This window comes from Otolemur garnettii, unplaced genomic scaffold (assembly GCF_000181295.1).
Source record: "Otolemur garnettii isolate 467f Iridium unplaced genomic scaffold, OtoGar3 scaffold00005, whole genome shotgun sequence".
NCBI lineage: Eukaryota > Metazoa > Chordata > Mammalia > Primates > Galagidae > Otolemur > Otolemur garnettii.
Window position 1 is genome coordinate 5,873,169 of NW_003852400.1, and position 11,652 is coordinate 5,884,820.

The 11,652-nt window shown below is 40.4% G+C and overlaps 1 protein-coding gene and 1 pseudogene across 1 annotated transcript in view; both read left to right on the top strand.

Annotated features, from left to right (window-relative positions):
* The window catches only part of CCDC146 (coiled-coil domain containing 146), a 178,077-nt gene that overhangs the window by 124,112 nt on the left and 42,313 nt on the right, over positions 1–11,652 (top strand). The window contains exons 7-9 of the mRNA XM_003782617.3: positions 1,279–1,352; positions 2,212–2,439; positions 3,397–3,583. Coding sequence (XP_003782665.1) covers positions 1,279–1,352; positions 2,212–2,439; positions 3,397–3,583 — 489 coding nt within the window. The remainder of the gene's footprint in view (positions 1–1,278; positions 1,353–2,211; positions 2,440–3,396; positions 3,584–11,652) is intronic.
* LOC105887898 lies at positions 6,242–7,183 on the top strand (annotated as a pseudogene).

Sequence of the window (11,652 nt, forward strand, 5' to 3'; positions counted from 1 at the left end):
TTTTTTGGTTGCAGCCATCATTGTTGTTTGGCGGGTCCGGGCTGGGGATTCGAACCCGCCATGTTAGGTGTACGTGGCTGGCGCCTTAGCTGGTTGAGCTATAGGCACCGAGCCGGGAACATTATTTAACTTCTCATAGCATGAGTCTTAGGCAGGTTTCCCCAGAAGCAGAGCCCAAGAAAAGTACTGATTGAGGGAGAGCTTAAGGAGAATCTCACAGGGGACTGAAGGAAATAGGATAGAGCTGGGGAAGAAGCTGGGCCGAAATGCAGTTTCAGGAGAACTGTGGTCTCAACTGCTCCCACAGAGAAGTCAGGAATTGATGACGTGCACCACACGGAGGAAGTTTATCCCCACATCAGGGAGTCACCGGTCCCAGCTTGCCCCTCTCCCCTCTACCACCCTTCTAACCCCTGACAAGGCCGCTCTGCTCAGCCAGTGGCAACCCACCAGAGAGGAGACTAATCATGAACTGTCAGCTGTCACCCAGGCAGTACCTGAGGGACAGGTATACAGACTGTTTCCAACTTACCGTGGTTCAACGTACAATTTTTCAGCTTTATAATGGTGCAAAAGTGATATGCATTCAGGACGAACTGTACTTCAAGTACCCACACAAGCATTCTCGTTTTAACCTTCAATACAGTGTTCAACAAATTATAGGAGATACATACTACTTTATCATAAATAGGCTTTATGTTAAATGATTTTTGTCTAACTGTAGGCTAATCTAAGTATTCTGAGCATGTTTAAGGTAAGCTAGGCTGAGCTCTGATCCGGGTAGGTTAGGTTGGTAACCTATAAATGCAATCTTGACTTGGGATATTTTCAACTAACGAGGGGTTTATTGGGACATAATTCCATTGTAAATAGAGTAGCATCTGTTCCTCCATAAGGCGAGTCTTAGCAGAGTACCAACAGTATCTGTGACACTCAGTTACCTCTTCCTTAAAATAGTAACAAATATAACTATTTTATAAGGTCATTGTGAATGTTTAATGGAATCATTAAAGCACACAAAGCAGATAGTAAGAATTCTAGGTATTGTAGTTTTTCTCTCCTATTTAATTTACTTAACTTTATTCAAATTGATATGAGGGTGCGATATTTGGTTACATTGTTCTCACTTCCAGGGTAAAGTTCCGTTTGTAGTAGAGCCCCTCACCCAGAGGGCGTGTTATTCACCCTCACAATGTGCCCATTAGGTGAGATCCCACCCATCTTAATTGCTTCTGGTCTAAGATTACATGATTTAACATGATTCCATTTGTTTCCTAGGATGAAGTGGCCTACCATCAAACTGTTCCTGTACAAATTGGAAAAGAGATAGAGAAAATGACGCGCAAAAAAGTGTAGGATTTAATATTTCTTTTTGAATCCCTCCCAGCCCCAGTTCTATGTGTGCACTGAGCAAGGGTTCTGACCAGAGGATACAATGAATTACTGTTGCAGTTTTAGAAATATCTGCTTTGGACCCTGTCTAGGTTATGTGTATAAAGTTCTTTAAAAGAAAATAATATAGCAAATAACTATCATCCATAACATTTATGTCTTAATTGTGGGTCAAGAGTCTATTTCCAACTTATAAATTATATGGAGAACTTCAATTGACTTTAACAGAGCTGTGCAAGGAATAGATTATTTGAACTGATTAGAATTTCATGGTCTGGAAGTGTGTCAGCCAGCAGCCTAAAGCCCAAACGATGGCACCTCCTCACTTTGACACTAGTCACATGAATGTCACCCCCAGACATTCAGAGAGATTTGGACGCTCATGTATGTCACTTGAGGAAATCCTTGGGGTTTAGAGGAACCAAAAAAGATAAAGTGAAGATATAAAAAAATTAGAAAAATAACATAATTGTTCTGGTAACTGATGTTAAAAGAAGAAAGGGCAATGAAGCAGGCACTAGTAACAGTTTTAAAACCCAAGCTTACCAGCACCAAAGTTGAGAAATTCAGGTTCATTCCATGAGGCTGGTCAGGCTGAGGCAATAGAATCAAAGGCAGTAGTAGCAATTGGGATCCGGGCAGAAAGCAGAGAGGCTGGACAAATGTCTGCCTTTGATGGCACTCAGTGGAGATACCCCCTTCTGAGATCACTGCGTTTATGACTAGCTCCTCCTCTGCCTGGGTAGGAGGGAAGAATAGGTAAAGACAGCATGAGCCCACATTAAGGCAATCGCACACGTGTTTGTCTGTCCCCGACAGAGACATGGAAAAGAAAAAAATTATCTTGGAACTTGAATTAAAAGATCTAAATGAGTCCCTAAAGAAAGTTGAAACCAAAATCAGCTCTGTAGTGGAGGAAAAGGAGGATGTAATAAAGGAAGTTGAAGGCAAACGAGCCTTACTTGAAATCAAAGAACGGGAATATAGCCAATTGGTCAAGCTATTGGAATTAACCAGAGAGAACGAAGTAGCTTCACTAAGTGAAAGGTTAGTTGCATGTATGTATGTTCTGTCATCTAAAGTTCTCTTCAACTTATATCTGAGGATTCAAAACATAATCTCAAACAGTTTTATGTTGATTCAAAAAGCATTCTTAAATAATTTTGTATCTATTTTTACCATTAATAAAATGTCTATATTAATAGGCTGGGTGCAATGGCTCATGCCTGTAATCCTAGCACTTTGGAGAGAGAATTGTGTGAACCCAAGAGTTTAAGACCAGTCTGGCCAATACTGAGACCTCATAGCTATAAAAAAATTAAACTTAGGCATACTGGCATGCTCCTGTAGCCCCAGCTACTTGGGAGGCTGAGGCAGGAGGATCCCTGAAGTCCAGGAGTTTGAGGTTACAGTGAGCTGTGATGGCACTATTGCACTCCAGCCTGTCTCCTAAATAAATTAATAAAACAAATATTATCAGATAAAGCATTTTGAAGTCTTTCTTCCATCCTTTACTCATCATTTTCCTCAATTCTCTGTGACCAAATTTCACAGACGAAATCTGTTGCATGTTTCTGAAATGTGGAAGCACCCTGGAGTGTGCTAGAAAGTTCAAAGATTTTACCAACAAATGAGTGATATTTAGGAGCTAATCTTGACTTTTTCCTAAGGAGAGCAATTTCATTGGTTCATCAATTTCATTGATTCATTGATTCTCTAGGAGAGTTTATGTCCTAATTTAATTTTTAATTAAACTTTCAAGGCAATTGAGGGCTTCTGTCTCTGCCAGTCTGTTATTGTATTTGGGACTTTTTTTATAAGACTGCAGTGCTAAATGATATCAACTCATAAACCTCATCACTTTTGGCTTTATTTACTATTTATAGTTCTAACATGAGAATTGCTCAGTACTACGTATGTACATACCAAGCATGCTAAATTTAGAAAAACACAGTAGGACAGCTGATGACACATCACTTTCATTTCCCCTTTTACTTGGAACAGAGGAATCCTGGATCTCAATTTACGAAACAGTATCATTGACAAACAGAACTACCATGATGAACTTTCTCGTAAGCAAAGAGAGAAAGAACGAGATATTCGAAATTTAAAAAAGGTGGAACTACTCTTAAAAGTGTCCTGTGATGCACTCACTCAAACGCAAGCAATGCATCAACAGCTTCTGTTAGAGGTGAGTATCGTAAACCACTATCTGACTTTTAAGCTCAGTTCTATCGTTTGAAGTAAAAATATTTTAGGAAGTTGTTTTTGCTATCTGTAGAGAAACAGAAGAAAAGTGTCAGAGAAAGATAATTTTCAAATGCATCAAGCCTGTTATAGAATCCGTAGTCCTATAATGATTTCAGTCTCCTTTTGGTAGCTCAAAATTATAGAAATGTCCAGCCAGGCGTGGTGGCTCACACCTGTAACCCCAGCACTCTGGGAGGCTGAGGTGGGTGGATTGCCTGAGCTCACAAGTTCAAAACCAGCCTGAGCAAGAGTGAGACCCTGTCTCTACTAAAAATAGAAAAACTGAGGCAAGAGGATCACTTGAGCCCAAGAGTTGGAGGATGCTATGAGCTATGACACCATGACACTCTTCCCAGGGTGACAGCTTGAGACTCTATCTGACAAAAAAAAAAAAGTCTTGTCTGGATCAGACATCAGCCCAGCCTGGGGAAGCAATCATGCATGCAGTTCTGGAAGAGCCAGAGGGCTCAGGACAGGGTACGGCCAAGCCGTTCACTCTTTCCCAGTTGAAAGAGTCAGATCCAGCACAATGTCATGGCAGATGATGTAAATATAGATGGTCAGTGCCTGCACCTCCAACTAGTCCAGGGCAATCCAGAACCCAATGCCAGGCTACCTGGCCAAGTCTGTGTAGAGGTATACTCCAGTCAGGTGCTCAAGATAGCTGTTGCCTGCATAGTACCTCTGGGTGCCCCAGTGAGCGGGTTTGGTCCCATTGCTCTGATTTCCTCGCCAGATGGCACTTCTATACTAAATGACAAAGCACTACCCGAAAGGCAGAGGATCCTCGAGGGGCTGCAGCCTGTGCCAGAGCTTTGATCAGTGTCTCCTTTGGTGAAGAAATGGTCAGTCCCTGAGATGAAGCAGCTCTGCAGGACTGTCAGGCTCCATGAGATATTTTATGCCCATGTAGTAGACCGTGTGATTCTAACTCCTACCTACTTCTCCTCTCCTATGCACGTGGGAAGTTTAGACTGCCTTCCTCCCCTTGCGCTTGAGCAAGGTCATATGACTAGTCATGGCCGGCAGTCTGTGGCCCATGTCTCTTCCAGTCTAGGACATATAACTCCCAGTATGGGACCTTCTAGTTCTTTTTCCCTCTCCTGTTGTGATTGTGGAAGGACATGATGATGTAAAGGACATGATGAAAATGGGAGCAGCCAGGAATGCTGAGTGAACAGCAGTCTCAGAGACTCAGCTCAGTGGGCCACAGCTTTTGTAAGAAAGAGCTTTTGCCATCTAAAGCCAGGACACTTGGGGTTGTTCATTCCTGTAGCACCATTTAGCCCGTCCTGTCTGAAAGACCAAACCTTAAGCCATGTGTGAAAAAACTGGTCAGGGTTATGAGTGTTATAAATGACTTGCTGTCAGATGATACTCATAATCTTTTAATTTTAGTCTTTGTATCTCAGTAAAGGAAAATGTGTTTTTTACCCTTTGCAAAATAAATATAACAGATACTTATGTTTCTTTTATCTTTTTAATAGTTTTTATTAAATCATAGCTATGTACATTAATGCAATCATGGGATACAATGTGCGGGTTCCACACACAATTTGAAATATTTTCATCAAACTGGTTAACATAGCCTTCACAGCATTTTCTAAGTTATTGTTTTAAGACATTCATACTCTACACCTAGTAAATTTCACATGTACCCTTGTAAAATGCACCATGGTTGTGGTTCCACCAAGTACCTTCCCCCCTCCACTCATCCTCCTCCCTCCCCTTCCCTCTCTCTCCCCTTTCTTCTTCTTCTTAGGCTATAATTGGGTTATAGCATTAGTAGGGCTGAATACATTAGATACTTTTTTCTTCCATTCTTGAGATACTTTACTAAGAAGAATATGTTCCAGCTCCATCCATGTAAACATGTGGCTGCATAATATTCCATGGTGTACATATACCACAATTTATTGATCCATTCGTAGGTTGATGGGCACTTGGGCTTCTTCCATGACTAAGCAATTATGAATTGGGCTGCAATAAACATTCTAGTACAAATATCTTTGTTATAATGTGATTTTTGGTCTTCTAGATACCTTTTTAATAGTTTTATTGCAGTTCCAGCAGATAGATGTAGTTTTATTACTCTGAAATCTCTTGAACTCTGTAATGCTTTTTGCCTTTAAAAAGGTCATTTTGTCAGATAATATCAGTTACACTGGCTTTGGGAGGGGTTAGATTTTGCATGGCATTTAATTTGTCATCCAGACCAGCAGAGGCAGCAGCTGGAGCGGCAGCAGCTGGAGCAGCCTCATCGCGCCCTCGCCCGCCCTTCGCCTCCCTGGGGTCTCTTTCCCCCTTCCTCCTCCTCCTCTTCCATTCCCCCTTCCTCCTCCGCCCACCCCTATTGTTCCACCCCTGGCCTCCCACCCTTCCCATTCCCGCCCACTCCCCTTTTCTCCTCAGTTGCCTTGCACCTGCAGTTTTTGGCTTTCACCCCCACCAGTGACCAAACACTTGACCACTCAAAGTCCAGCTCCCTAGAACAGTGCTCAACATAGATACTGGTATGATTGAAGGTTGATTAAATGTCACTCTCACCATCCGGCTACTTACACATGGAAAGGAAGTTGGCAGTATCATTGGAAAGAAAGGAGAATCAGTTAAGATGCGTGAGGAGAGTGGTGTACCTATCAACATCTCAGAAAGGAATTGTCCTGGGAGAATTATCACTTTGGCTGGACCCACTAATGCCATCTTCAAAGCCTGCTGTGATCATTGACAAACTAGAAGAGGACATCAGCAGCTCTATGACCAATAGCACAGCTGCCAGTAGACTTCCAGTTACCCTGAGGCTCTCTCATTGGAAAAGGTGGCTATAAGATCAAGGAAATATGAGAGAGTACAGAGGCTCAGGTCCCGGTGGCAGGGGATATGCTACCCAATTCAACTGAGTGGGCCATAACTATTGCTGGCATTCCACAATCCATCATTGAGTGTGTCAAACAGATCTGCATGGTCATGTCAGAGTCCCCCCTGAAGGGCGTGACCATCCCGTACCGGCCCAAGCCATCCATTTCTCCAGTCATCTTTGCAGGTGGTCAGGACAGGTACAGCACAGGCAGTGACAGTGCGAGCTTTCCCCACACCACCCCACCCATGTGCCTCAACCCTGACCTGGAGGGACCACCTCTAGAGGCCTATTCCATTCAAGGACAGTATGCCATTCCACAGCCAGATTTGACCAAGCTGCACCAATTGGCAATGCAACAGTCTCATGGCAACACCAGATTCAGTGGCATTGAATCCAGTTCTCCAGAGGTGAAAGGCTATTGGGGTTTGGATGCATCTGCTCAGACTACTTCTCATGAGCTCAGCATTCCAAATGATTTGATTGGCTGCATCATCGGGCATCAGGGCGCCAAAATCAATGAGATCCGTCAGATGTCTGGGGCAGATCAAAATTGCGAACCCAGTGGAAAGATCTACTGACAGGCAGGCTACCATCACTGGATCTGCTGCCAGCATTAGCCTGGCTCAGTATCTAATCAATGTCAGGCTTTCCTGACAGACGGGTGGCATGGGGAGGAGTTAGAACAATGCAGATTCATCCATTATCCCTTTGGGCTGTTCACCCCCACTCATGATCCATCTGTGTAGTTTCTGAACAGTCAGCAATTCCAGGTTTTAAATAGTTTGTAAATTTTCAGTTTCTACACACTTTATCATCCACTTGTGATTTTTTAATTAAAGCATTTTAATTCCTTTCTTTGTTCAGCTGTTAATGCTGACATCTATCCATATTTAGTTTTATAAGCTTCTCCTTGTTTTTTGGGGGGGGGTTGACTCACAAATTTTTCTGTTTGTCATGGAAATGTAAGAGTGGATTTCAATTTAGTTCTGTAATGTCAGGAATTTTTCAAAAAAATTAAAAGATGGACTGGAAAAAAAAATAATTTGTCATCCATTTACTTTCATTCTTTCTGAGTGTCTTTCATACATAATGTATACTTTTCAAAATCTGGCCCATTAAGTTCTGCCTTTTACTTCTTGTACTTAGTACAAAAATTAACATTTAATATAATTGTAGATATACTTGACCTTATATCTATGGTATTACTATTGCTTTCTCTTTCTCCTGTTTTATGTTTGTTTTCTCTCCTATATTTTCTTCTATAATAATTAAAGTTTTGCATTTTTGTTTTTCTCATTTTAGATAAGTATTAATTTGTTTTGTTTCATTTTGTTTTTGAGACAGAGTCTCACTCTGTGCCCTAGGTAGAATGCTGCAGCGTCATAGCTCACAACCTCAAACTCTAGGGCTAAAGAGATCCTTTTGGCTCCAGTCTTCCAAGTAGCTGGGACTACAGGCACTCACCACAACACCTGGCTAGTTTTTCTATGAGCTCAGCAATCCATCCACCTTATCCTCCCAGAGTGCTAGCATTACAGGCGTGAGCCACTGCGCCTGGACTGCATTAATTAGTTTTGTGTTCTATTTCTATTCTTTAGGTGGTTACTAACCCTAAGGATAACAGTAGTCATCCTTGATTTACTAGAGTCCAGTATAAATTAATACTTTACTACTTTCCAGTCAATGCTAGAAGCTTTGAAGACTAACTCTATTTACCTCTATAACTCCAATGTCTTTAAATATATTTTTAACACAACTTTCAAAGTTATTTGTTTTGGAAGAGTTGTTTTACAATAAGCTACTCCATCTTAAAACAAGGCCCAAGGGCATTAAAATGTTAAATTGGAACTTGGGGCAAACACAGACTCTGTGGCCATCCCATCTCAGTCATAGTGAGATTGATAGTAAATAGGAGAGATAATAGCTCTTTAAAGTATTGATGGAAACCTAAATGTGATGAGTAGGAGACTCTTAAAACCAGCAAGTGTTGCTTGTATTGATAAATACAATTCTTTATTGAACAAATAACCGTTAAGATTTATTTAAACAATATAATAAAAATTATTATTTCTTTTAATAATCTATCTCATTGATTCCAGGAGTAAATTTAATCTGTTAAATATACTTCTTAGGCCAAATCAACAAAGAATTCCCATTAAAATTAAAGAATAAGGTAACCTAAGTAGAAGCAGTAAGATAATTTATCACATAGATTAATGCTTGTTGGTGATCTCAAAAATGGTTATACATGGATAAAAATCACAAGATTGGTTCTAAAAGATGACACATACCAAACAGAAAATCTAGATTAAGTACCATAGGGAGGATACATAAAAATAATATAAAATGTAATTCTGATAGCTCTACTTCTAATGAATGTACAAAATGTTGTGATGGACCATATTTTCTTACATAACAGCCAGAAAAAAACCCTAAAAATCATATATTTTTACAAAACATAAAAGAATTGTGGGACGTAAATTCCACAAATGCATAGTCATTTTTTGGTGAGCAGAGATGGATGGCCTTTTTCCTCCCTGGGGCATTTGCCAACTCTAGGTATGGGCAAGCAGAAAATGGGCCCTCCAAGCCAGGCAGACATTGCTGGGGTAAAGCAAAACCATCAGAACTTCTAATGACCACGTGGGCTGGAATGACAAGCTGGAATCAGGAGGATTCCTTAATCAAGGACATTATACTCTCATGTAATAACATTATACTTTGCAGCATTCCTTTACATTTAAACATGGGTCTTATTAATTTCCGTTTGGAACAGAAAAAAATAAGACAGTGACTCCTGGTACTTCACCCTAACATTCACCATCATGTTTTAAGTATTGGAATATCATGAATCTGTAAAGTTATTGTATGTCTAAACATAAGATCATATCCAAGGTAGTGACAATAACAACAACAAAATCCTTTTGCCAAGCAAATATGACACCTTACGTATGCTACGAATTTTCTTTATTGGGTTTTCTAGAGATTTCATCTCTCTTTGCCCTGATTCTGTACTTTTCTGTCTTCATGACTTACCTCCAGCGTTCAAGGCAATTGTGACAACATACTATAGAGAGATTTAGTTTTGACTCAGACAGAATCAGGTTTAGATCCTAGATCTATTGAACTTCTCCATATTTTAGGTGTTTCCAATGGTTTAAACTGGGATTATTGCTAGAAATAAGAGTGATTAAAAATAGGAAAGTGTGTGGTACCAAGAAATTACTCAATAAATATTGTTTCCCTTTCTTTATACATACAAACTTTGAAAAGCTAAGTGAATATGACTATTTTATTCCCACAAAGAAGATGGCGTCCTCAGACCCCATTGAGGAACCCCTGAGATGTCCCTCAGTACTCACTCTGTATTTCATGAATGACTGCAGCTACCCACCAACTATTGTTCTCCATAGGTTCAATTCCTTCCATGTCCAATCTGTCCTCCATTTTGCTACCAAATTAACATTCTTCATGTGTCACCTACTCAAGAAATTCAGTGTATCCTTATTTCACATTATCCTGGAATGAAAGAACTGGGAGGAATCATAAAGATCATGTGAAGCAAATAGGTTTCATCTCAAGTGTGTCAGTCCCATTAGTTTGGTTGTAGCTCCCGATAGTGATGGTGTTGTAACGGATACTGAGGCCCAGTGCTGACCTGTCAGGAGCTCTATGGTTGATTAGTGATGTCTGCTCTGGACATAGAAATAAAAAATTTTCCAGGTAGGAAAGAAAGTATCCAGTGTACTCAATACTAATACTAATATGAAACCAATATATAAACAACTACACACCCCCAGGAAAGACAAAACACAAGTATAGTCTAGCAAGGAGGAGGAGAGAGGAAGGGAGGAGGATGGGTTGAAGGAGTGTGATTGGCGGGATCTCACCTAATGTGCACAACGTGAAGATGTTTAGCATTCCCCCTGAGTGAAGGGCTCAACTACAACTTAAACTTTACCTTAGAAATGAAAACAATGTAACCTAAACATTTGTGCCTTCATATTAATCTGAAATTTAAAAAAAAAAATGTTTTCCCATGTATTTTCTGTTCCTAATCAAGTGCTATTCCTTCAGTTGATTCTTTTGGTATATCTTCACACCCTGAGCAACATGTTCACAATGCTGCTACTTGAGTTTTTGGTTTTAGACTTGATCATTGAACTTCTCACTGTAAAAGATGAGGCTCTGGCTGTCTTTTAGACCCCATTCACCACAAATACATTTATTGCCCCTCCACACATCTAATATTCTCATGCCATAACGTTGGTTAGTTTAGAACTTGATTTTACATTGTTATGAATATGTATAAGGCCAGTCACATCTGAGCCATGTAATATATAATTACTCTTCCTTATGAACTCTTGTGTTCTTAGACATTTGTGTACTTTCTTTGCACTTACTATTAGTTCAATGCCAAACTCTTCAAATTGTATAAATCTCCTCTCAGTATATTAAAGCACATTTGCTAACCCATTCATTTAATCTTTTTGAAGACACCACTCCTAAGCCTTGCCAGTGACTTCTAGTCAGACCAACAGACACACACTTATAATCAAATGAGCTGAGTTTATTACACATCGCAGCCTGGGAGGCTCATGCCAGGAAGGATTGCAGTGAGTGTCACTACAGGGTGTTAGAAAGGACTTATCGGATTTACACTCGGGTTATGTGGTTTAGGAGATAAGTGAGAATAATTCTGTGTTGAATATCTTAATAAATCTAAGCGAGAAACAGCAAAGACCAGATGGAGGTAGATGGCTGTGATTGATGACGGCAGCTGCGTGTGGGAATGTGTGGTATTTTGTGGCTTGACAGTGTTCATGGTTTTTGTCTGTGTTCAAACACAGTTAGGAAGTGTTCTCCTTTTTGTAGTGATCCATCATGATCACAGAGTGGCTTTGTCTGAAGTTGATGTTTTCTGAAATTGTTTATGTTCAACAGAACACCTGGGCCTGGCACCAGACCAGCTCTGGGATGTCAGGGGCCGCTTTTCTCTTCCTCAGCCTGACTTGTTCCAACGTAGCCTCCTTTCTCTCCATGCTCACTCCCCTGCTCTCCTCTAAGAACCCGTACACCCTCATCTTGGTAACGCTCTTCATATCTTTTCTGTTAGGTTCCCTTTTTCTTTTTCTTTTTCTTTTTTTTTT